The 26,089-nt window shown below is 39.0% G+C and overlaps 1 protein-coding gene across 1 annotated transcript in view; it reads right to left on the minus strand.

The window, feature by feature from the left end:
* The window catches only part of PTPRK (protein tyrosine phosphatase receptor type K), a 412,271-nt gene that overhangs the window by 163,022 nt on the left and 223,160 nt on the right, over nt 1-26,089 (minus strand). The window contains 1 exon segment of the mRNA XM_037391780.1: nt 6,794-7,087. Within this exon segment, the coding sequence (XP_037247677.1) occupies nt 6,794-7,087 (294 nt within the window).

Consider the following 26,089-nt stretch of genomic DNA (forward strand, 5'->3'; position numbering starts at 1 on the left):
ATCGTACTAGAAAATATGTATTTCAGTTGAAATTAAAAATAGAAGTTGCAGTTCAAAAAAGAGCTCCAGTCTTCTGAAAGAGTAAGATCATCTCAACCTGCAGTCACATTCTTTGGAAGCAAACAGACCAAAAATCTGTGAACATCAGCCTGCAGACTCTGCAGAAGCTATAACCAGGCTCTGAATTATCTGGCCTGGGTGCACCCATAGCATTTTCAAGTGCTGCAATTTGAATTATTGCCCATGTCCATTCTTTTACAGCTGGAATGGGTGCCGTGGATTAATGTACTGCAATACGTTTTCTTGCCACAGACAGTGCTTCTCTCGCAAGTGTGATCTATTGACTAGTTACATGCACTTTGGATAAATCATGACGGTCTCAGTGCTGTGGCATGCTCTGCTGTGGGAAAAACTGCCGAACAAGCCGAGGTGAGACAGATGGAAGAATCACTTGCAAGACAGAAGCCCTGGCTGGGGCTGGCAACTGCTCCTTTTCCTCCCCCAGCCTCCATCACACAGCCAAAGTGGTATCCTCACCTAATCTCCTCCACTAGAAAGAGAGCTACTAACTTCAACTGAAGGACCTCACTCAACTCAGTGGACTTTGCACTGAAGCCCTGACCCACCAGCACGTTAGGAGTCAATGACCATAACCATATCTTGCTGTAGGTAACTTGTCCTGCCCTGCCTGTTGGTAGAGACTTCAGAAAGCAAGCAAAGGAAGAGGTCACTGCACACAGCAGAGGCTTTGAAAAGTGGGTGGCCACATTAGAGGAACCCACTGACCCAGGTCTGCTACCCTAACTCTAAGTGAAGAGCATCGGTGTGATTTACTGCCGCATACAACACCACACAATAAAGAACCAGCCATGAACAAAGCTTATCCCAAAAATAAAGCATGAAAGAATTCAGAAAGCCCGTGTCTCATTGTACAACATGGCACTCACAACGTCGCAGGAAGAAAGTTTCCAGTTAGTGCAGAGGGAGCTTGCAGCTGCAAATAGCAAAAAAATGATACTAAGCAAGGCTGAATATAGCAAACAAAAAAAGTTGAAAACTAATTTAGAGGAGGTCAATGTCTGAACTTGCAGTTACTGCCAATTCAACTGACTCATCAGCATTGTGCTCCTTTGAAAAAGAGGATACCACGCTTAATTTTACACAATCTGACAAAAACTTGGCTAGGCAGTCTGCCTGGTCTCCTGCTAGGTAAGTCAGCTGCGCTACAGTTCTTTCTTATGGATATAAGCACCATTAGGATTCTATATGTGGTATGAGTATCTGAATAGTGCAAAGCAGCACAATAAACAGAGCATGGTCACATGTGCCAACCAATGGCCCAAATCAGACAGCTCTTCTACAGGATGCTCTCTCAATAACAATTCCGCTATTCAGTCCTAAAGGGAGCACAATGAAGTTCCTTAGTCCAGACTTTCTCCATTGTTTAAATAAGTTTGTTTGGCATTATATCCCCATACCATAGTCAACTGGTAAACCTATATGGAACAAGAGACTGGTGCATTTGGTGTCTGCTTAAAGTTTTCAATCACTACCTGGCCAAAAGCTCAGAAACGATCACGAGTGCCAAACGCACCTGTAAAAACAGCAGCAACTTACAAATATTGGTGTAATGTGGATTCTTCTGCAATGACAAATGTAAAATAATTTAAATTTTAAAAGTATCACATTAATTTAGTTTGAATTGTTTGGGTTCTTTTTTTTTTTTTTCTAAAAAAAAAGCAGTTGACTTGTAAACAAAAAATATGAGTAACAAAACCATGTAATTTAAGTACTCAAAATGTATTTAAGCTATATGTATTGTAAGTCTCTAATGATATCTATTTTGAGGGAAAAATGTGAAGATTCTGTTTGAAACATTAAGGTAACTGCTTTCTTGTCAAGTAAATATAAATAAAGGTATATATTTTTTCTCTGTCCACTTTAAAAAAAAATAATGAAAATTGCACATGTAGCTGTACTTTTATTAGCTTTCAAAGATTTAAATAATAATTTCAGATGCACTACTGCAAGAGACACAAAGACCACAGCTCATCCATTCAGTGCCATATTTTCCAGAACCCTCTTGCGATGTTCACCGTACCAAATTTTATAAGCCCATTTCCACACATACCAACATCCTAAATTCTCACGTACAGCATACGGCAAAGCCTATAAATCCAGCTCCCCACTTTGACCCTCCACCTCCACTCTGCAAGTGTAAAAGGCAAACAACACCGAGTGAAGAAGTATCACTGTACGCATTCCACATCAGCACACGCAAATTCTATACTGCACCGTTCCTTTCATTCCACTCATTTAAAAAAATCAATTACAGTTTTTATGTAACCAGAACAACATTTTAATTCTCCCGATGGCCATGCAAGGTCACTTTCTCAATGGCTACATCACTGGGGTCTCTCTCTTTAAAATCCCAAGAAAATTAACAAAAACCTTAACCTTGTTTTTGTTTTCAATGTTTCCCCATGTTTTGCTTTCCCCCCGCCCCCCCCAGAGGTGAATTCAGCAGTATCCTGTATTCTGTGTATATTGTTTCTAAATGTCATAGACGGGCAAACTGAAACAAACATTCTGCATTTGTAAAAGGCAGGCAAAAAGCAGGCCAGCTCCCAAGTCTTCAACTGCAGGCAATCAACACCAGTGCTGCACCGCTGAACCAGCATCTCCAATATCATGGCTTGAGCCTAACTGTTACTAATAGCTAGGTCTCTGTGACAGATAATGGTTTTGAACAATGAAATATAATAACAGTAACAATAATAACAATATCATAATCACCAATGTATATTGTTCCATCCTCAACTCTGATAAAGCTGTAAAAGCTTCCCCTCCCCCTTACTTATTTTATTATCAAAATCAAATAATACAGGCAACAGTTTCCTAAAATTCAGTCCTTTGAAAAAAAAACTGAAACCACACAGGACTCCTCCTCCAACTGCTCTACAATTCTTCATGTTTTACTGAAAATCACATCCTTGCACTTAACTTCAGTAAAGTAGGAACAAGCAATTCCACTGTGTACATATATTAAGCTCTGGACAGGCTGAACTATTGACCTCCTTTCCCACTAAAATATCAGTTAATCATAAAACTGAGCTGTGAGCTGTTACTCAGAAACAGCAGCCTATGTAAGAGAGTAACTTCTAACTTACAGTTGATAAAGCAGGCTAAGTGGACAATTTTAGATTGCCACATATTTTATACACCCCCTCAAAGGAAAGACAATCACAACACAGAGGATATGCTCAGAAGGACAACATACCCCTAAGACACAGAAAACCGCCTTAAGGATTACTTCTGATTAAGGTGTTACCCTCTGCCTTTTGTTTTGGTTTTAAAAATGCCTGAGATGTGAATAATTTGAGCAATGACACCAGACAAGAGGCATAGTCATACTGAAATAAAGCCCAGGTGCCTCGTGAGAACTGATGGGGAGGAAGATGCCTTCAGCATCAGCAGCTTGAAATTATTTCTGCCTAACCACATGCAGCCAGGAACACAATGCTGCAGTCGGCACTGACATCAGCTGTGCTTAGGAATGGAAACACAAAGCAAACACCTGGATATTAAGGAGGATAACGTCAGAAAATAATGTTTTGCTTCACATCTTTTAGCCTTACTTCAGTTGTTTAAAAACACTCAGTGATTTCACATATCTGACTGCTCAGCACTATCTTTAATTGCAGACTGATAAAACAACATGCAAGTTTTCTAGCAAAATGCCATCACCAGCTTCAGCACAGGACAGGCTACCTAGGAAATGCCAGGTAGACAATCAGTCCTGTCAGAGGACTTTTAATTAGTGGAAGAATTATTTCCTTATTAGAAAAAAAATTTTGTTTAGAATTAGCGGAAACATTTATTAAATGAGTCACCAGGCACTGGTTTTGCTATGAGAAAGTCAGAAAATGATTTAAATACCTAATAATAAAAGTGCATGTCTTACACTGAGGGTAAGTACAATCATCACAAAAATTGTTCAGAAGTAGGATACATCTCCAGCAAAGGACAGGTCAACTGATCAATACCATGTTATTAAGAAATGTCATGAAATTATAAATACTGAAGGAATTACGGAAAAAATAATTTTCAATCTTCCTCTGAAAACAACGCTAGTACTTGCTTAGATATCAAACAAACAGAAAGCAGAACAGTAACCTATTCTTATTGATGTGTCACCGAGTTTGCTATTGCTGCTACTTGGAACATAAACATTAAAAACTCATCAGATCAACGTTTGCTAATGTGTGCTTTTTAATCCATACAGAGAGCAGTCAAACTTCATGCTGAAAATTCATTTGTTTCCCGCCACTCCATTTGATGCTGAGCAGATAATCAATTATAACTTGTTTCAGAATTTGAACTAATACATTCAAAACTTATGGAAAGACAAAATTGACAAAGAACATTGACAGAAAAGAGAGTATCTGTCTGGAAAATAAGTGATCTTGTCAGAAACAAGAATTAGGAATAATTTAAGAATCTCCAGAAGGAAGATACTGTCACAGAGATGTCTTCTAATATAGCACTGTAAATCACCTGCCAGTCACTCGTATAACACCAGCAGCAGCGGAGAGTGCAGGGTGAGCTATTCCATTACTACCTTTACCTTATCAATCTTCTCTTCGGAGAAGACTAATTTTTATGTTTACAGTTTGCCTTTTACAAGCAAAATATTTTATAAGAATAATATTCATATTGACTTGGGCTTGCAGTTAGCTTACAGAAACCTTGGGAGAACACTGTGGAAAAGAAAGGTCTGTCCCCATTTTCCAGACAGGTGAGGTGGCAGCAGAGTGACCTGCTGCTCAGCCTGGTACTGTCCCTGAGCCCAGCATCAGGGATGAGTAAATCCTTTAGTCTCTAAAAACCCTTGCTGATTCACGTTTTTCTAATTGAAACTGTTTAATAGCAACATTTATTTGCCTTCACTTCCATGAAATAAAAAGAACCAGTGTTATTACAAGGCAAACAGCTTGGAACTTTATTATTATTATTAAAGTAATATTGTCATGGAAGTTCAGAATTTTCTTTTCAAGTATTTTTATGATCTGGTTCATTTCATAGTGGATTAAATTGAGTGGAAAATTTGTCTCAAGCCAGACTAGATTTTGAAGCCTTATATGTGAGTGTTAAGTTAAAAACAAATTAAAAATAAAATCACACCCACAATAACATTTCCCTTAACTGGTTTCTAAAAATAAGTCACATAAACATGACTTCCTTTCTTTTCCTTTCCCATTAAAAAGCTTTAGTCTGTCACAACTGGGTAAATGAAAGCATGTTTTTTCAAGAGCTGGGAAAAAGAACCTGAACATTTGGGATTTGTTAGTCTCCGCTCAGTCTCTTCAAAAGAGAAGCTGTTTTCAAATTCCTACTTTTTCAGAACAATGTCTAAACCAATTCACTACAATGAATCAATGTTTTAACCTTACTTAGATCTCAACAACTGTCATCTTAACTGAGATGGACACACAGATCTTTTTATTTCACAGGAAAGACAGACTAAATTATAAATAAGACCACAAATTCAAAAAAACCTCCTTCGCTTTAGTCTTGCTCCAGCTGTGTGCCTCAGCTTCTGACAGTACTATGGCCCAGTTTCAGAAAAGACTATCTAATTTTCTGGGATTCATACCTATTGACCTAATCCACCTGAAGTTCTGACTTCTGATCCAGACCCTGGCCCTCTTCCTTAACCAAACAAAATGAGTGGTCATCCGTGCTTAGATGAGCACTTAAATTGGTGACAGACTTCAGTGGGACAGCTATTCGTGAAAAAAAAAATCATTTATATATGCACACATATACATGACACATGGAAATCTGCAACTGCAGTTCTTTCTTTTTATTCAGTTTTGAATAGATGGTTATCAGCACTCTGTGCTAAATCTAATATAGTACAAACTTTAAAATACTGTCAGGCTCTAAAAGTCCTGAGATTAGGGGAAAAAACCCACACAATTTAATTTCCGCTTATTTGCCTCCCAGTCTGATGTTCAAATCTATAATTTTTCTCCTCTGCAACTATGAGACATAGGTATTATCTTTCTTCTTATGAAAGCTGAGATTAAAATAACTTTAAATAGTTTTAGAAGGAACAGCATATAACACAAGTTGGTAACGCTTAAATCTTCTTGGTGCTGGCCAGGCAGGGGAACTCTGAAAAACCAGAAGCAGACTGCAGGATTCAGCAGCACATGATTTTGGTGGTGGTAATCGAAAAATGGAAAAAACCCACTCTATATTAATATTTGCAATTTTATGTTAGGAGTTAGAGATTTAAGTAGTTTTATTTTACTTCTTGGAGACTCTGGCAGGCCATGCATGTCTACTTGGAAAAAGAAATATTTTGCAGAAGTACACCACAATTTTGTAAAATTCTATTTCTTAAACAGATCTTTTTTTTTTTTTCCCCTCATGCAAGCTTCTTTATGTGCAAGTTTGTTTAAAATCTAAGTGAAAAAACAGGTGGTTTGTTCTTTCCAGAAATAATGAGGTCTCCTTCCTTGCGTGAGGAGAAGTAAAATGTTTTCTTAGCTTTCTGACTTCCCGTCTCCTAACATACCCTCCCAGGGGTAGTAAAGAGCCACCTAGACAGTGACCAGGCAAAGAAGTGGACACAGCAAATCCTTATTGGCTCAGAAATGTAGGGATCCTGTGGCTGCCAAGGGAAACCTTCAGTTCTGCTAAATTTAATTACAGCCAACAAGCCTGCCAACCAACGAAATAATTAAATAGTTTTGTTTCTTCATTTTTCCAAAGTAGCACTTACCAGCACATTTGGTCCTGGTGATGAGTGGTGGTCCTGGCTGTCCAGTTCCACCTTCACCCGGTCTGGTGAGCAGGACCCGAATCTCATATTCGGTGTCGGGGTCCAAGTGCCAGAGCTTGTAAGTCGGTGCATTCACAGCATGTGTTTCGGTCCAGGTCCCAGATGTCATTCGGTACTCCACTTCTTTCAGGATGATGGGTCCATCCCCAATGATTGAGTTGGCATTCAGCTGGATGAGCAAGTACGTGGGCCCGACACCCAGCAGCTGTGGGGGTGCTATTGGCCGAGGTGGCTCTGTAAGGAAGACATACACACAAAAAAGCCAGTGATAAAACAAAAGCTGCAAAACCCATTAAGTAGAGGGCTCTTTCTATAGAAAGTTGTCTGGTTTTGGTCAGCAAAGATTTCAAAACTCAAAAGCAAAATCAAACTGGCATCAGTGAAGAAGAGCTGAGGAGAATTTCAGCTGACGGAAGCAAGTGGTGCACCACTGGCATCTGCCCAATGCTAGTTTTTTCAATTTAAAAATCTCAGCGAGGGATCACAAAATCCTACCTCACTTATACATTGCTACTTCTTAACATTTTTTCTGAAAAAAATCTGGGTTCATGCTCATTTATATAATTAACTCTGGCAATAACTTGAGATTTTCATAAACATTGAAAACACAGTTTTCAAAACTGATTTTCTTTTATTGACAGTTGCAATAATTGATACACTTGTCCTCCACAGATTTTTAAAAATGGGTATCGCTGCAGTTCATTTGAAACCTACCCGAAGCAATTAGGATAAAAGATACAAGTGCTTATTACGGGCATTCAGAATACTCAGAACTGAGCAAAATTGCCAGGAGAATGACCAAATAAAGATGTATAGCACCGACATACAACATTTTATTCTTCAGTAACTTAATACTGATTTAGAAACTCAAACAATAGGATGTAAGTTGCCTTTTGTCTTTCTCTTCTGGCTGCCTAAATATTTCAACACAGCTGCAAAGTGAAAAGGTAACGATGGACCAAATGGGAATGTGAGGTCCCCCTTACCCTGAGAAATGTTTATGTAGAGAAGCAGCACATTGCATTGGCGTGATTTATTTTAAGAAACAAATCACAAGCAACATGTACTTTTCCAGTAAAATGAACCCACTGATAAACATGGAAGGTTCATTTTCATTCCAGATGGCTCATATTTCAACTAATTTGTTTCAGTTAATTAGGCAACAATGCTAAATTCAATGCACACAGGGGTTTCACACAGCAACGATGCAGAACTAACAACGCAGCAACTCTTGAGCAGGTAGAGGGGATCTCATGGCCAGTACATTAAAAATAGCATTTAACCACAGACCGTAAGATTTCCAGGGGGTGGTGGCGGTGGTGTCTTCTTATCATGGCTCCCCTCACACCTCCACACAAGGGAAGTTAAGACACAGAAGCACTGCATATATTCTGCCTCCTGGGAATGACCCCACCAGTGTCACAGACAGTGCCTGTGGGGGGGGAGTCGTGATGGAGGGGCTCGCAGGGGCCTCCAGACCACCTTTGACATCTCACCTTCCCTGCATGGTGGTTTGGCTAACGACTCCCTGGTTCTCTACATCCAGTAGTAAAGTTCAGCCTCCAGATACCAGAGCTGGCTCCCAACAGTATAATTATGAGCTCTGTAACCAACAAATTTTCCCACATTTTGGTGCAACAGGATTTCTTGCAGATTTTTTTCTGAATTAGCTGCATCTCAAGCCACTCAGTTTGGAGACCAGGGGATCTGTAAACGTGCTATAGTGGCTGCAAGCAGAGGTGATTTTCTCCTCCCAGAGTGAAAAGGTGAACACTCTGAGGTGTTCCCGTTTCTGCTTGGGGATATACAAAACTCTAGAAAGTATCTCAATTAATTATTAACATGTTTTACCTCGTTTTGGCAAGAAAAGTGCATATGAACTAATTTAGATCCCTACCTGCATCAAAGCTCAGAAATGCAGCTGGTTTTAACGAGGGCAGTTTATTTGCTGTGGAATTAACACATTAAATGTCAAACTAATGAATTCTAAGGCCAGTGTATATCACGGCAGAAAACATAAATGTTGATGAGCATGATTCACTACCAACTCCGAGTTATAAACCTCTAAAGCATAAGGCTATGTTTAGAAGTCTACACTTTGATTAAGAGCACGATTATCACAAATAAAACCTCACATTAATGAGACTAATATACCATTGCATATTAAATTTTTATGTTAAGAGGTAAAGCATATTCTTATATTAGCATATGCATTTTGTTTTTAAGCTCTTGAGGACAAGGAGACTTATTTATAAAGTCTCTTCCAGTTACAATAAATTATGCATGAATTTTAATCAGTCAGCAAATGAACAAGTAATTGTTCTGCAGCATTATTAATATTCTTCATAATACAATATACTATCAGAACCAGAGGTGAGGTGCAACCAGAAATCCCAAAAGTACACTAAGTATCAACTGAAGCATGCAATCCCAATACACCAGGATAAACTTTTCTGATGTTACCCAATTAACTTTCTATTAATTATTCTCATTTGTTATTCCATAACCGTATACATCAAATATTCCCCAATTATAATTTGAAATCACATCATTTCCTTTTATATATACAGCAACCTGAAACTTCTACTGTTTAAAAATTGCCATTGATAAGTAGAAGACAAAATAAAGTCATTGTTAATGTTTTGGGTGCCATTCCTGTAGCAAATATAACACGTACCGACAGTAGCCCTCTTTCAGTGAGTTTTTAAATGACATTTAAATCCATCAAGGAAGTGATATTGCCAGCTTTTCACTCTAGCAACCTGGATCCACCTTGTGGTAAATAATACGTTTTCAGAGTGTCCTGAGAAGACAGTCTACCAAAAATGAAAGACCTCTTATATGGGGAGTAGGGGTGTGGGTGTGGGGGGAAGGAAGATGAAAAAAGAAGATGCATGAAAGGGAACCCCAAAGAAAATGACTCCTACACTTCAGTGTGGTTTAGAAACAATATAAAAACTCAGCTTCAGCCAAGCCGAGTGACAGCTCCGGAGCCAGGGCCTCAGGGTTCCCCAGCCCGGCAGCCCCCTCCTGCCTGGCCCTGCCACCCCACTGCCTGTGGGCGGCTGCCACTCAAAAGGCATTTTGTGGCTTTCAGTCAGCCAGACCGCCAGCCAGGTGAGGCAGCACGGTGACGTCCCTCCATCCCTCACTGTCCTCCTCACTGCAACTCAGCTGGGGAACTGCACCTTCCATTTCTGCCAAAAAACTACCTACCCCTCTCAATTGTTACAAGCAGATGTAGCTAAGGCACATAGTATTCCCAGCAAGCAATTTTCATTGAGCACGGTTCTCCTGGCCATGAACCCCTCTATGAATAGCCAGCCATAAAGGTTCTAAACAACATTTTATGAAAAAATATTTCAACCCATGGATGGTTTATTAGCTCATTAGTAGAATCACTATTTCAATAAGTGTTTAAAACACACTAAACAGTTTGAATGAAGGCCTTGCATGGTGAGTTTCATTTCTTCCTTTGCTAAGCACAAAATTTAGAATTCCTTTTCCAGTGTAACTAGTTTAATTACTGACTCATGTTCTGACTATATATTTTAGCCACTGCTTGAAAGTGTTAAATCTGATGAAGTCCCTTCCAGTATGCACGGTCACTAGGATCTCTGAAAGACTATATAAAAAGACCACTTGTACATCTGCAAGACATTAAAGAAATGAAACTATTTTCATGCATAGCATTTTGCAGTATTTGGTCATTTCTGGTTTTGACATAAAATGCCCACAGCTAAGTTAATAAAAAATTAAGACTGACATTTCATCAGTACAAAGTTCCCATTCTGCTGAGCTACTAGCAGTACATTACTCACATCAGTATGTATATGACATTATATATTAAATGTACTGTGATATTTAGGCACCAATGACTAGAATAAGCATGCAGCATCAATCCCAGCTATAAGTCTTCCTACAGTTAAGTAGTTGTGTCATATTCTTAATATTAACTTTGCATGCAAATACTTACATATTCATAGACAGTAAAAAAAAACACCAGAAAAGGCCACTAGTATTATTACTACAATAACTATTAGCATAAAACTTCTTATATTCCCAAGTAACATATGCATACTATGTTGCTTAATACTATTTACCAAGCCTGAGTGACAATATGCCTGTTATGCTGCCCTCCAAGACTAAACACCTTGCTAAGTCTAAAATAAAGGAAGGGAGTTTCATTAGTACCTTAGTGGCTATCATACACTGTTAAAGATCAGTTCAAAACAGGGAAGGAAAAAAAATGAAAAAGATCGAAAGAAACCAGAATCCTACAAGTTGTTCCAATCTGGAGGAAAAGCTGACACTGGATGCATGTTTGATAAAATCTTATTTATTTACATGAAGTCATGTTTTACTGAGCATAACATGCACCAGTCACAGGAGACTGTTGCCTTGCTCACAGCAGAAGGAGCTGGGGAGACAGGGAGGAGAGGACTGGTCACCACAGAGCCCGAACACGGAAGACAGGTGCAAACCCTCATTCTTGCTACTCTCCATCCCACCCCTGCCTCGTACGGAGCCTCCACATGTTAACACTCTGCACTAATAGCCTGTAAGCTCAATGTGCTTCCCTCTGCTGAGGGCGCGTTCAACCTTCTCTGTCAAATACCTTACACAAAGCTATATAGTTGGTATCAACAGTCTAACCCAATACATACAACAGGGGTAATCATAAAAAACCTTAATTTTTACAAGTATAACAAAGCATTCATTCAGTAAAAGCCCAACATCAGTCTCACACCTCCAGAAATTAAAACCAGTATGTCTTAACTACTCCATAAACTGTCATGAAAGCAGGTAAATCAAAAGAATACACATTTCCTTTAAAGTTTTTCGCAATGCAGAGAAACAAACAAATAAATCACATAAATAGAGTTAATACTGGATGTTGCAGGGAGCACAGCAGAGAAGCCTCCACAAATGACTCAAGACTGACTCAGCTCCTATCTAGATCACTCATTTCCTCTTCTGGGGAAATTTCTTGGAAAGCTGTTTAAGTATGTCTGCACATTTCCTCAAGTACTCTGGGTTTCCAGTTGAGGTTCAGTGCCTGGCTTACACTGGCTATGCATTGTTAGAGTGCAGCCCTGGCCATACGAAGCCCCCTGGGAGCAGGGGCCCTAGGGAGTACAGCCTGAGACACCCAAGGCATATAGGCCAAGCGGAGAACCCTGCTTGCCAGGAGCTGGACCTATGCAGAAGCATGCTGCTGCCTCTACGCTGGGCTCCGGAATGTACACGGAGATGTGGCAAAGCTGCAGCAGAAGACCCACAGCACGGAGCCAGAAAAGTGTGGGCAAAAGCAGGCTGCCGAGCCCATGCAACAGCTATACTGCTTCAGTACTCTTCCTGTACTGGAAGATTACATATGACTTTAGGGATTCACACATTTTAAAAAATATTGAAAAAATAAAGAACCAGGAACATCTGTTTAAAAGTTGGGAAAAATGTATGAGATTTAGCAGAAGGAATTATGGCAGTCAAGTACTAGCAGAGAAACAAAATTCTTGGTCTTAAAAGCTGGTTAATCCAATGGAAAAAAAAAAGAATTAGCAGGAAACAGCCTGAAAGCTTAAATTCAAATATGGTATTAAGTCACAAATTTAACAGTGAGAATAGCAACTGAAGAACAATAACTGGTAATGCTGTAAGAAATTCTGCAATCTCTGAGTGTTTTCAGTCAAGGCTGGATGTCGTCTTATAAATTATATGTTAGGGGGAAAAAATAGAAGATGATAACAATACATAAGGCTCTGAAGAGGTACAACTGAAAGCAATTATGCAGTCATGAAGGTGGTCACAAAATGAGCTATGAAAAGTTTGAGGATAAAAACAAACCATGGAGACTTTCAGCACAAATACTGGGTTTCTTTTATTTCTGGAAATATCATTCTACATGTGGCATATCCTTAATGGGAACTAGAAATATTTTCATTCAGCTCTCCAAAACAGTTAGGAAGTACTGCTCTGCTAGGAAAAAAAAAATTAAAAAAATCAGAATTTAAGATAAAAAGGTTTATTTTGGACTTGTGCCTGCCTGAAAGGACACCTGGCTGTCTTCTGTGCTGACAGCAGCCTGACAAGACCTGTCACCCTCAGCGCCAACAGAAGCTGTATTAACATAAACAGGGGGCTTTGCCAACTAAGGGGAGAAGCATTACCGACAGCAGTACTTGCCTGATGAGAAATTCTACTCAGTTAAAAAAGCAGGTTAATGCAGAGGATTGAATGATCCCAAGCTGAAAGCACAGGTATCATGAATCTCAGAGTCACAGAAACCCTCTGCAGTTTATTTTTAAATTTCCAACAAGATCTCAAGTTTTCACTTCCTCTGTATGACAGACTACACTCACAGCTCAGTCTGTCACCCTATACATGGCATCTCTAGTGAGTAGTTAGGTCCTTAATGGTTTTGTTGTATAACACACAGAAGACACATAAAAAATTCCAACAGCCTATTCATCAACAAGACTGCCCAGCACACTGAGGACAGTTCATTAATGGGACTTGAGTACTCTACTGGGCTTCTGAAAAGAAAGAAGAACAAAGAAAAGAGAGAAAAAAAAATAGAAAAAACCCAGTCACTCATTTTTCTGCATTACTAAAAACACATCTCTAGATGTACATTGTTCTGAGACCTTCTAACCTCTAGCCAAAACTTCATGTGGGAAGTTCAACAAACAAAAGTGACATCAGGACAACCTTAACTAACCAATTCAAAGATGCAGACACACACATAAGCTTAAATAGAGAAATGCTGTTGTTAAGGGCTTAGTGCATGGGATTCTTGCTTGCTCACTGTACAGTGCTACTTGATTTTCTTAGCTGAGCAGCCCAGCTTATTCTTGTGGAAAAGGAGGAGAGTAAATGTAAGCCTGTTCTTGGCCAGACATACTATGCATCAGCTACAGAGATTACTCCTGCCCCAAACACATGATGCATCTGAAAATCACAATAAAGGAACAGATGCATAAGCAAGTCTCCAATTGCTGTAGGGTTGCCCATGGAAAAGGAGGGTTGAAGTGACAGGCAGCTGCCACAGCACCCTTTTCTGTTCCCAGCCAGCTCCTAACCTCTTTTTTCCCCCACGGATTACACTTTGATCTACCACCTTCTTACACCCAGTTGGGAAGATTGTACTGGTTACATACCACCAGCTAGGCACAAACCACCACAACCCACACGCTTGGTCCTGTGTCTCACCTTAAAAGATACCCAGGCACAGTGGCAGTCGGAAACTGGCTTCAGCAGGATGAGCTCGATTGTAAGCAGCACGTATTGTGAAGGCTGCATGCTTAAACCAGCTGTAACACTCAAAAGAACACACAGAAACCTCAGAGGAGTTTTAGAATCACCACCTCTACTCCAAGACCAGGTACTGGTTGTAGATTCATACGATAAAAACCCCGCCAGCTGCAAGCCCTTTGAAGTTGCCACAAGCCTTGACCATTCTTCAAATTTAATAAATATTACCCCAAGTCATTGCTTGGCTTCTCTATTTGTTCATAAACTCATTTACCATTTTTGCAAGAAATGATTTTGTTTTCCCCAATGGTCAAAAACTTCTTTCTGTTCATTAAGTTTAAACTCATTTGAACAGCTGCTTTATTTTTCTACGTTGTTAGGGTGCTGTGTTTTTTTCTAAATAGAAAAGTTTCTATTGCTTCCACCACCCCTGTCTTCTGCAGATAACCTGGAGGAAGCATTTATTGTGGGTTCCTGCTGCTCATGTAAGTTATCATCTCCCCCCTAAACGTATACTGAGAAGGCAGCAAAAACCTTGTCAGCGAATAACTGGCCTTTATATATTACACCATGTAATGACTTCATGTAGGAAATCATGCAGAAATTGGCAGGTTTTTATAGTTAAGCATTCCGAATAGCCATAACCCTCCCTTTATATTTTTTTCAAAAAAACAATCAAAAGCTAATTCAGACTTATCTCAGCTGCTGTCCTGTGACTGTAAGCGATGGTGGCAGCACGGAGAAACTTGAACAGCTTTGTGAACTAGTATTCTGACACAAAGCTTTTTCTCCACCTCTTTATCTTTTTAATGATGCTTATGCAGACTTAATACCTGTGACTCCAGAAACATTCTCTCTGTAACTTTAAAATACAATTTATCACAAATGCTTGGTATCTGGCACTAGTTGCTAGTCCCAAGGTTGAGATACAATACCTACAAAATGTTACATTTTAATTAAGAGAGTTAGTTGTCTGGAACAAAAGAACTCATTCCAAGCAATAGCTTAGTGACCGGGTCATATCAAGTGATTTATCCAACTCACTTTGGAGAGTCTGCAAGACTATTTTCATTGTCTTTTATAACTTGGAATTGAAGAACTGAAAGAATCTATTTTAAACAAACATTCAAAATAAATAACTATAACACAGTGAGATTCAGGTTATTACCTAGAGGATCAGTTACGGGAGAAAAAAAACAGCAACAAACAGAAATGGCAAATTGAACAGCGAGCTCATGACACTGGCTTAGGTAGGATACCGACATATTTCACTGTAATATCATCTCTAATTTTGGGTCTGCAAACAGGCATGCTCTGCCGCAAGCTCACCTCAAACTACTGATTTATCTCTAAGCATCTGCCTAATATATCAAATTTGCGTGGTTTGTACAACAAAATCTGCAAGCTCATGCAGCTAAAATGTATTTAATTTAAGTGACGTGGCAGTTACTGACCATCTGAAGAGCTGAAATAAGAATTATTTCAACAGTGAAAACTGCTAACTTCTGCATAGTGATTTTATATCCTATGCATCACTGTGGCATTTTATTCACCTTGATTTGAAACACCAACGCATTCACTTTATTAACTTCCTTTAAATTAAAGGACCAGTGTGCAGCTTTAGCATTGTCAGCACAAACTGTAAACAAGGTTAAGCTCATGCCCAGCTTACATGTAAAGAAAAAAAAAAGGTCTTTCTAAAAATTGGAGCATGTCATCACGCTACACAATTCATAAACAGAACACATGCCTAATTATTGAATGATGGTAGGCCATGCTGCTTTGGGAATCAATTAGACAAGTATGACATATTTTCTCAAAAAGATTGCATTGTGCTACAGACATTTCTGCAGTACACTCCTACAGGAAAAATGAATTGATGTAAGAAAAAGAGGTGCCTGTAATCAGAAAACATTCAAATCTTAAAAAAAAAAAAACCACAAAACCAAAAAAAACAATGAAACACACACAGAGAAAAACCCTGCTCAATATAAATGAGTCAGGTATAGAAACATCTCAGGCAAGGACCTGATAAAAACGATTTCATTATCTACATGTATCAGTAATTCCCTTGAGATCTCAATGCTGAGATTATTGTTGGAAAGAAATTATTTTATCTGCTTCATTGTCAGGAACCAGCAGGTTAAGAACAAAATTGAGAAGTAATTTTTGAAGAAGGCATTCAGAAAGAACTACTCTCAACGCAATGGGATGTTTGACAATACTGCATTCCACATGCACATCCACATGCTGTCAATGATGAAAAGGAATAAAACTAGAGATTAGAGAAAGAGTGCCTGAAAAAAGACAAAATAACATTTAGGAGCTCCAGGTTTTTCTTTTACATGGTTATGTAATGAGAACGTAATTTTGGTTTTCTTCCTGCTTCTTAAGTACTTGGATTTATTTTGGTGGGTTTGTTGTTTTTGTGGTTTTTTGGTTTTTGTTTTTTGTTTGGTTTTTTTTTTTTATTCAGGTTTAAATGGGCCAAATAAACTGATATTGCAAAGATCTTTGCATTGTTGTTATATCTGTTGATGCTATAGTCACACTCACGTTCAGTTTACCGCCTAAACAAAGCACAGCAACTTTGTTAGACAAATGTTACAGTGACATATTTATAATCAAACTCAAATACTTCAAACATCCTGCAATAAAACTAGAATAATTCAGTAGAATTCAGTGACAAAAAGGAGGGGGGGGAATAATAATAAAAAAAAAAAACCCACAGATTTACACCTTACTAGCTCTACATCTCTATAAAACTTGAAAGGTAAAAATACTTCACCCTAGAAGGCACTCCTGGAGTTCCGTGAAAGCCATCTACCCTACCTGCACAAGGCTACACACAGCCCATCTCTCTCTCAGGGTAAGGTGGTGGAGCTTTTGTCAAGTGGTGACATGACTGTGCCACCTGCAAGATCTGCACTGTCCTGTACTGACTGACCCTCCTCCCGGGGTGTTTGTCTGTCGGGGAAGACTCCTTCACTTTGGAAGTCACGTTATATCCAGCTGGCGCTAATTTGAATTTTTATCATCGGCTTTCCTGCATGCCTTTTAAATGACAGAGAAATACGTTTCATGTGCTGTTGGAAGAGTATCATGGCCAGGCAAAATTCAAAACTGTATCATGGTCTTTAAGTGTAATGAGCTGTACACGTTGCTGTAATCGTGAGGGTACTGAAATACAAAGTACCTGCAGCTAAGAGGAATAGCTGGCACAGCCTTGGTTTCCAAGCATTTAGTTTTATTTATTGGTAATTACAGAAATTTCAAGCTTGTAAGAGGTGAGTCACGGACATAGCTTCCCAGCCTTGCCCATCCTCTGTAATATACCTGCTCACCTGGCACTGGAGATACCATTATTATTCCCAGAACTGCTCACTGCCACATAGTACTCGTGCAGGTTTTTCAGTATGACAGCCAAGCTGCTGCAGGCTGATGCACACCTACAGAGCCACATGCCAAATCACCTGCTTAAGGCTGCTCCTACCCCATCACCTTGCATCATTCTCCCTCAACTGCCCAGCAGTACCCTGGGACCCATCTAGACAGCCCCAATTCTTCCTCCTGTGTCTCTGCTTCTATTTCTGATCATTTCATCCATCAATTGAAGGAAGTTACAGACTTTTAAGGACTGATTTTACTGTAAGCGTTAACCCAAAACATGGGCTTGATGCACGGAGGTGGGAGAAGGAAAGCAAGCAAGCAGCTCACACACCAAATTATTGTAGCAAGACCTTTACAAATGCACAGAGGACAGAGATGAACTTAAAACCTTCCCGTTCAGATCAGCAGGTCATCCAGGAATGCCTGTAGAACAAGATAAATAATGTCTCCCTTCTTCAAAGTTCTTCCTCAGGTATTCCATTTCATTGAAGTTGAAAGCTTTCTGTCAGCACTTCAAACGTATCATCAAAGCAAAAACGGATACAATTTAGTATATGGGTTACACATTAATGATTATCTAGAGATTTTGTGTGCTCTCAGACTATTCAAGTCTACGGGGAAAATGACAGAATCCATCACTTCTGAGCAAACTTACTTTTGAGCGACTGTCTCCTTGCTCAAATCCCTGTATTTAAATCCCTGTATTTCTATTCATAACCTTTTCCAAGACACATTTACATGTTCCCATCGGCAATGTCTTCACATTTTTTTATTACAGCACGCCCAAATATTTCTTGCCAAAAATCCCAGAAGGCAGCCCACTGGAATGACAGAGAAGGGGACTAATTTTAGGAGGCAATGAGACACTTCCCTCAATCTATGCAATGAACCAACAGAAACCAAAATGGAAACCCACTTTGTCAATTTTTACACCAGTTTTACATCACAGATGTGAATTACACATCATCTAACGCCCACCTGAAAGGGCAAGCCTGCTCCTCCACTTCTCACTGTCAGTGTTGCTTGCAGGGCCAGTCATCTATCACGCATGCAAGGCTGTTTAGGTTTAAGACTGATCTTGGGGGTGCGTGCATAGAGGTTTCCTGCTTTCCTGGGTGCCTGAAGCAGCTCTCAGTGGCTTCAGGCACGAGCTGGTGTCAGCCCAGAAGCAGGAGCACAAGTCCAGGTGCTTGAGGGAGAGGTAAAGGGAAAGCAAGGACTGAGACTGCCTTTTCAGTAGGCGCTGGCCATTAAACTCACTTAGCTTTTTACCACAAAAGCCACCTTCAGAAAGGGGCAGGGAGGACAGAAGCAGCCAAAAGTAACCAACGTCCTTGCCACAGCATCTAGAGAGATGGTAAGAAGTATCTGTGAAATGAAGTGAATAGGTAACAGCGTCCTGCTTCCAAATGGATTTTTGACTGTGATGAAAAGCCTGGAAGATCTTTCCAGAAAAACAAACCAGAACAAAAATCCTCAGCACTTCTTCTGCATGATAATAAGAATTATGGTATTGTTATTATATGTTGTCATGATATACATTTCTTTAAAGGAATGAACATAATATAATGATTTAGTAAGAGTTTTGATAATGCAGTGTTGTGAAGTAGAAAAGGAAGAGTGAAGATGATGATGAAATTCTTACGTAGTCCACAGAGAGGGGTGACCATTTTATTTATATCATGAATGAATCAAGCTTCCCTTCTGAGAGGCCAGGGTTAAGGACCTTTTTCTCAGCTGGTACAACAAAAAAAGGGGAATGAGAATATTGGCCTTTGAAAGAAAAAGCAGCACACTAGATCAATGAAAAATAGGGTAGCTTTTTGACCTAAAAAGTATTTGGACTGGTTTCACTACCATGTTTTTATAATGTACTTTTCAGTGGAGGTGTTCTGTTAAAGAGTTTGAAAATATGTATAATGTAAAGTATGATAGTATTGCTATGAAGAGGTGTCCTTATAATTGATACCCAGTGCACTGAATCCCAAGTTCACTACAGGACATAAAAGCATAGACATCTTAAAAATGAGCATGTGCATTAGGTGATTTGGATTATAAAACTATGTTTTGAAGAACAGTTCATAGATGCTTCTTATGAGTTGATAACATCCTGTTATCTTCACTTTGTTACCACAAAGATTGGAAGTACCAATATGACAAAACCCCACCATTTACTCTGGAATACTAGCTCCCTGAGTACAGTAACAGAGTCCAAGTGTTGCAGCTTATTTCTACTGACACAAACATTTGCTTTTCTGCAGTAACATTTAGGTGATTAGCATGACTGCTTACACTGGGAAAAATCTGAATCGGAAGTCACTGATTGTCTTTCTCATTTCACAAGAAATAGACCCATTCAATCATAACTTAAGAGGACAATCAATAAAAGCCAGCTTAAGTGTCTGTAGATCTACACAGCACAACTAATCCACAGTGCTTGACGTTCACTAATTAGCAATTAAAAGTTAACTGTACCTTAAGATACGGGTTGCATACCATAGTATACCACTCAACTGAGAGGCAGAAGCTCTTGCACTTGAGTTTATAGAAGTGTACCCTCAGAACAAATGGACAACATGATGGCAGACAACTGGGGAAGCTTGGCTTTGAAATCCAGTCTGCACGTCCACCAGGTGGGAGGATGTGGCAACACTGTTGTTAAACACTGTGCTCATCAGCTAAAGAGTACCCTCCTGAACACCCTCCCGATCTGCCTGTTAACGTCGAGGCATCTGCCTATTTATGGTTGGGTTTCAGTAAAAGGCAACACTGGTGGCTGAAAACATGGAACACCCCTGATACGAGAAACAACTGAGCAGGGTAGGGATCTTCATGTTGGAAAAGAGATGATCTAGGGGTAATATTGTGACAGAGCTCTACAAAAATGACACACCAGAGAGACGTTAGGATTCAATTAATCTTTGCCTTTTCCAATAGAGCAAATACACATCATTAAGTGAAGCTAGCAGAAGGCAGACTAAAAATTAAAGGAGGAAGGAAGCACTCTTCATGCTGAAAAAAGTAGCAGACTCATTACTAAATTGTGCTGTGGGCAAATGAAGGTTACTCCTTACTAATCAGACACCCACCAGGCTCAGCACCATTGCTGAGAGGAATCAGATACTGAGAAGGTATCAGGGGAGGTCATGTATGCTTATTAAGCTTTTTCTCCTCCTGAGAAGTCCTCCTCTGGCCACTGCTTAAGAATCCTGATTTAGTCGAATCCTTGGTTTGAACAGTTGTCACTGTCCCTTGTTGTGCTCCTGTATTCTGTTATTCTCTATTTAAATTCAGGAATTTTGATAGTTAATGGCTAAACCAAAGACAGGGATATCAAATATGGGGCAAGATAAATGATAATTTTTATACACTGCCCTAATTCAGGCAACTGAGCTGATTCCCATCTCATCAAAGTTTTAATACCTGAAATAAAATATGCTTCTATAATAGTAAAATTAAAAGAATAATTCCATTATTTTTTGCTACCTTAATCACTTTAAGTTCTCTTATTATTTTTTTGATGAACAAACCTGAGAACATACAGCTTCCTATTCTACTACTGCATGTTTTAATTCTTGATTATGATGCTAATCAACATCTCTTCACGCTGAGCTAGGACATTGAAAGTTCAGTAACTAGGCTTGTGTATTCACATAGGAAAGGCAAACAAAATCAACAACACTACAGAAAAAAATGAGAGAAAAAAATTACTAGAGCAGAAATTGGACAGTACAGCTTTCCTCTCCCAATACAAGATTGCTGCTAATAATAAAGTTTAAAATAATACACCATTATGGAGATTGCTACCTTCAAAGATTACACAAGTAAACTATATTCATTATTAAATTCAGATTGCCTGTGTATATGGGCATTTTGTCTGAGACTGTTTGCTGGATCTGCAAGTTGAACCAAGCTGCTAAGAACACGTTACAATAGTATTTGGAGACAAAAATAAATCAGATGTCACTATATTACCAATTAAACAAATGGGATCGCTACCTTAAAGAAGCCTTTACATTTAACATAAGTATTGGTAACAAAAACATGTAACCATGGAGAACAAATGTTGCATAATTTTATCAGCAAACTCTGCTGGCCGCAGTACACAAAGCTAGTAGCACTTTTTCAGGAACTTTAAATGCTGCTTTTCATGAATGTCATGACAAGGAATGTCATGACTCTTCCTGCCAGATCCCAAAGTCCTGCCTCAAACTTTTGATGTGAGTATTCTTTGAAAGATTTTTTTTGTTTGGTTGGTTGGTTTTAAATAACTGCAAACACCAGGAAACCTCTCTCCTGGGACTCGCTACTCTTCTGATAAATGTGGTTTCAAGAAAAGAAAGCAGTTCTGCCAATTCAGTCAGAGGACTGGTGAAGTTGCCCCAGTGAACTGTATTTAAGCTTCTACCTCTGGATCCAAATAATTATCTTGCCTGCTTTCAAGAAAGTCTCTGCCTGGTATTCACCCTCCTCCCCACCCTGTAACAGGAAAGGCAAGCTGGGTTTACAGAAACATTCAGAATAGGTGTACACAACTTTTTTCCAAACATAACAAGCCACAACACAGCATTTTGACATTTTAAAAGTCCCCTAAACCTTCCCCTTTTTATTTAAAATAGTTTTTCCTTCCAAAATCCACATGAGTTTTACTTTGGCCACCGAACTGAGAACTGTCAGCGATCCGCTAGATGTATATCTCTAAGCTCTCACCACTGACATGCTGGCACAGGCTGTTTTCCTGACTTCTGAGGCATGTTCCCAGGGTGCAAATCCTTCTTTTTAGTACCCACATCCAGCTGGTGAAAATTCAGAGGCTAAACAACTCTGAGCACAAAGCCAATTCCAGCTTTTTCTCCAGCCCTCAAATAATCCCTTTCTCAGGGCCACACAAGTGCAGGAAACCTATTTTATAGTTAACTTTAGTTACAGTCAAGAATATAGGGTACCACAAACCAATCTCTCACACACACATATTTCATACCTTCCTAAGTGTGGAGGCTTAGGAACTGAAAACAGAATAACTCCACATAAAAAAATAAAATAAATCTTCCTTCTCTCTAGGAATGAAATGGCTATATAGGCTGAGGTTGGTTGTTTTCTGGGAGTGGGAAAGCAAAGCACTCATTATAAGTTGAGAGGGTTAAGATAAAAAAAATTAATAATTAATCCAAATTCAACAAATAGCTGCAATAAAAAGCATTTATGATAGCATTGCCAAAATGACATGTTTTGAGTTTTCAGCCTAGCTGCATGGGGGCACTAGATAATAACACGGGGCATTCCGAGCGTAGTTCAGGATCGTGTCTATAGAGAAGTGGCTTGTTCAGTCTCTCAGCAGAAGGGCATTCCATACCCATTCCTCTTGTCTGACTGAACTGGAACAAAGATTTGAGCAAAGACTTCCCATTTCCCAGGACAGCACCTTAACCTACAGGTTCAGGGATTCTCAGGAGAGTCTCTACATCCCTCCTATTGAAGCTGAACCGTTTCCTGCAACACATTCATTAAGTCATGTGTCCACCTAGAAGGTCAGGAAGAAAACATAGGGTTTAGTCATGGCTCCAATTAGCACAGCAATGTTTTTATCTGCAGTGGTAGTATTTTGTGAATAGATGCATCCAGCTTATCTCGTTTCCCTTAAGATACTAAAGATTTAAGAAATAAAATGGCAAATAGTCAAAGCTGATAAACACAAAGCAGTGCATGTGAGGCGGGTAAATCCCTTATGGACTCTAAATCAGTACAATCAGACAGGAATAATATCTCTGTGGGGAATTTCATAACCATATCACCTCAATCCAGACAAAACCCCAGACAGATAAGGTATCAGTGGTTATTAGGAAAAGAACACAAAAGAAAATACAGTATCTTGTGCTACTGTGTATGTTCTCTCATCTAAACTAAAAGACATAGATCTGCTCTTTCTATCTCCTGCTGGATGGGCTAGAAGACAAGACACAGAAAAGGCCAAAGGGAAGTTATTAAAGACCTAGGACAACTTCAGTTGTGGAGTTACTAAATAACTTTGGATTACTTAACATGAAATAATAATGATTGAAGGAATACATGCTAGATGTTTATGAAATGACAAGTGGCATAAAAAAGATTAATATAGAACTACTTTTGCTATATCTTCCACTGGAAAAAAGATGGTGAATAATAATTTAAAAAAAAAAAAAAAAGTGGCCTGCAGCTTCAGAGGGAAGTACTTTAACTTGAGTTAAGCATGGGAATTCATAGCTGCAGGATGATGGGCAAAAACACAAGTTCAAAAATCGTTTGACAAATTCATACAAGGTTCATCAAGGATATTACACACAAATACGTTGGTATAGTCTTTGGCTTGATAAATCTTGAGCTGCAGATTGCTAGATGCTATGATGATGTATAAAGGTTGTATATCACTGTGCGCCTCTCCCATTCTTACATCCTCCCCTAAGCTTATATACTAAAGTAAGTAGATTTTTGGCCCAGTAGCAGTGTTTTCTGAGGTTATTATCGTGTTCTCCAGAAGGAAAAAATAACAACCAAAACCAAACCAGCAGTGGTCACGTTACCGATTGAATGTTGGACAAAGAGACAAACACTGGCTTCAATTAATGCTAGGTGAGTGCCCTCTGCATAAAACTATAAATGCTCCAACTCACCTCTTATTTCAGGGTGTGAATGGTGCATGGTTTTACAGCCACATTTCCTTTCCATTTCATTACAGATGATCAAGTTTCTTTTTTTGCAATGCTTGAATGGAAAGCTACTTCACCAAATTAAAGCAGTATAAGCTAACCAATTGAAAAAAAAATACTAATTTTCTGTTGATATACACTCCTGAAAGTTAACATAATACAGATGTAATATGAAGGGTATAATTATATTGTACCTGCACTAAGTCATCCCATGTACATAGTATAAAAATCTTTCTCCCATCCTATCACCCCTTTAATGTGTGTGGGAAAATAAACAGGGAAAATAAACAAAGTCAGCAAGTAAAATAGCTTGTTTGAACTCTTTAACTCTTCCTCTCACCGCAGACCAATCCATGAGTATTACTGGGGCTTACAATTCTTAAATACCTTAAAAGAAGATAAAATTACCACTTGCCTACACAGCCTCTCCTGCCAAGCCAAAATGTTTTGCCCTGCTGTCTCCCTTTGTTTCACAGTCAGTATAAACAGTACCCCCACTGGTAAAGTATTCTAACCCTGTGGTGTTTATACTTTCCTTGGTCTGAATTACTTATCATTTCTTTCTCAACAACACATAAAAGAAAAAAACGGGTAATGGAAGGGGGCCAGTAACATTGCTGCAGCTCAAGGTACCCTTTGAAAACACTAAAGCAACCTAGATATTATCCCTTGATATGTTGTCTAATTTACTCAATTTATTTAATAAAGTGTTTCTGCTCATGTCCTATGTCATTTACACCATATATTAACTGAATATTAAAAAACCCCAAACACCACCACCACCTGTAATTCCACCTAAGAGTCTTTAGTGGCACTTTTGTCATCCAGGTTCATAATCCTTTGCTTTTCAGTATACTACTTTTGCTCTCTGGTTGCCTCCCTCCTTTTAAAAGTCTTTTGAGCAACTTTAATTACTTCTAATGTCGCAAGTCACTTTTTCTTCAGCAGAAGAAAATTTTTAATTTAGACTCAACAGATCATTTGACAAGAGTGCATTTCATCCCTACTTTTTTTTTCTTTTTAAGGGTTTATTGTGGGTGAATATTTCAAATACACTTCATAGCAAACAGCTATGCACACATCACTGCACTATCCTATTATTCGTTGGTTACTACTGGCACAACAACTACACATGTTTGCTTTTTTACACTTTAATTATACCCACACAAATCATACTAGCTTACTTCATTAGTATACTGTGGAAAAGTCACTCCAAGTGTATTGTATTTATGTATTCAAATGTCCTGATTAGCATTTTGAACTGGAATTGAATCAGACATTCAGTTTGAAAGAGATATTTTACTTACCTAACTTTTTTTTTTTTTTTTCTTTTTATTTACTTTTAGGGGTTTGGTAGATTGTCTCCTCTTCCATACCAAGTCCAACTGTTCTTCTTAACAATCTGAAGATGAGGTTTACTGCAGGTTTTTCTGTTCAGGGCTATGACATTAAGGCACATCATTCTGGTATCTGGTTATCTCCTCTACTATGACAAGATAATGTGGGCTTGAGGGAACATACTAGTATCTCCTGTCAACCCCCTTCTGTCATATCAACTCCTCTAAGGGCATGTTCATACAAGGAAGCTGCTACAGAAAAAAAAAAACCAAAAAAACAAACCCACAACCAAAACCACCAAGACACCGGTGTTTATCTCAGGAACCATTCCACACCACAGTTCCCTGTAGGCATGAAGATTTTTGCAGTGTAGTGTAATACACTTGCAAAGCAGATTGAGGATGCAGTTTCACATTATAGCTAAGCCAACCTAACACGACCATGCCACCGCTGGGAGCGAACTATCACCTCTTCCCTTGTCTTTCCATCTTTTCCAGACCAGTGGTTCCACTGTTAGAAAACCACCCAAACATGAAATACCCAGTTCTTCCTACCATGTCTGGGGGGTTTT

Source organism: Falco rusticolus, chromosome 6 (assembly GCF_015220075.1).
Source record: "Falco rusticolus isolate bFalRus1 chromosome 6, bFalRus1.pri, whole genome shotgun sequence".
Lineage (NCBI taxonomy): Eukaryota > Metazoa > Chordata > Aves > Falconiformes > Falconidae > Falco > Falco rusticolus.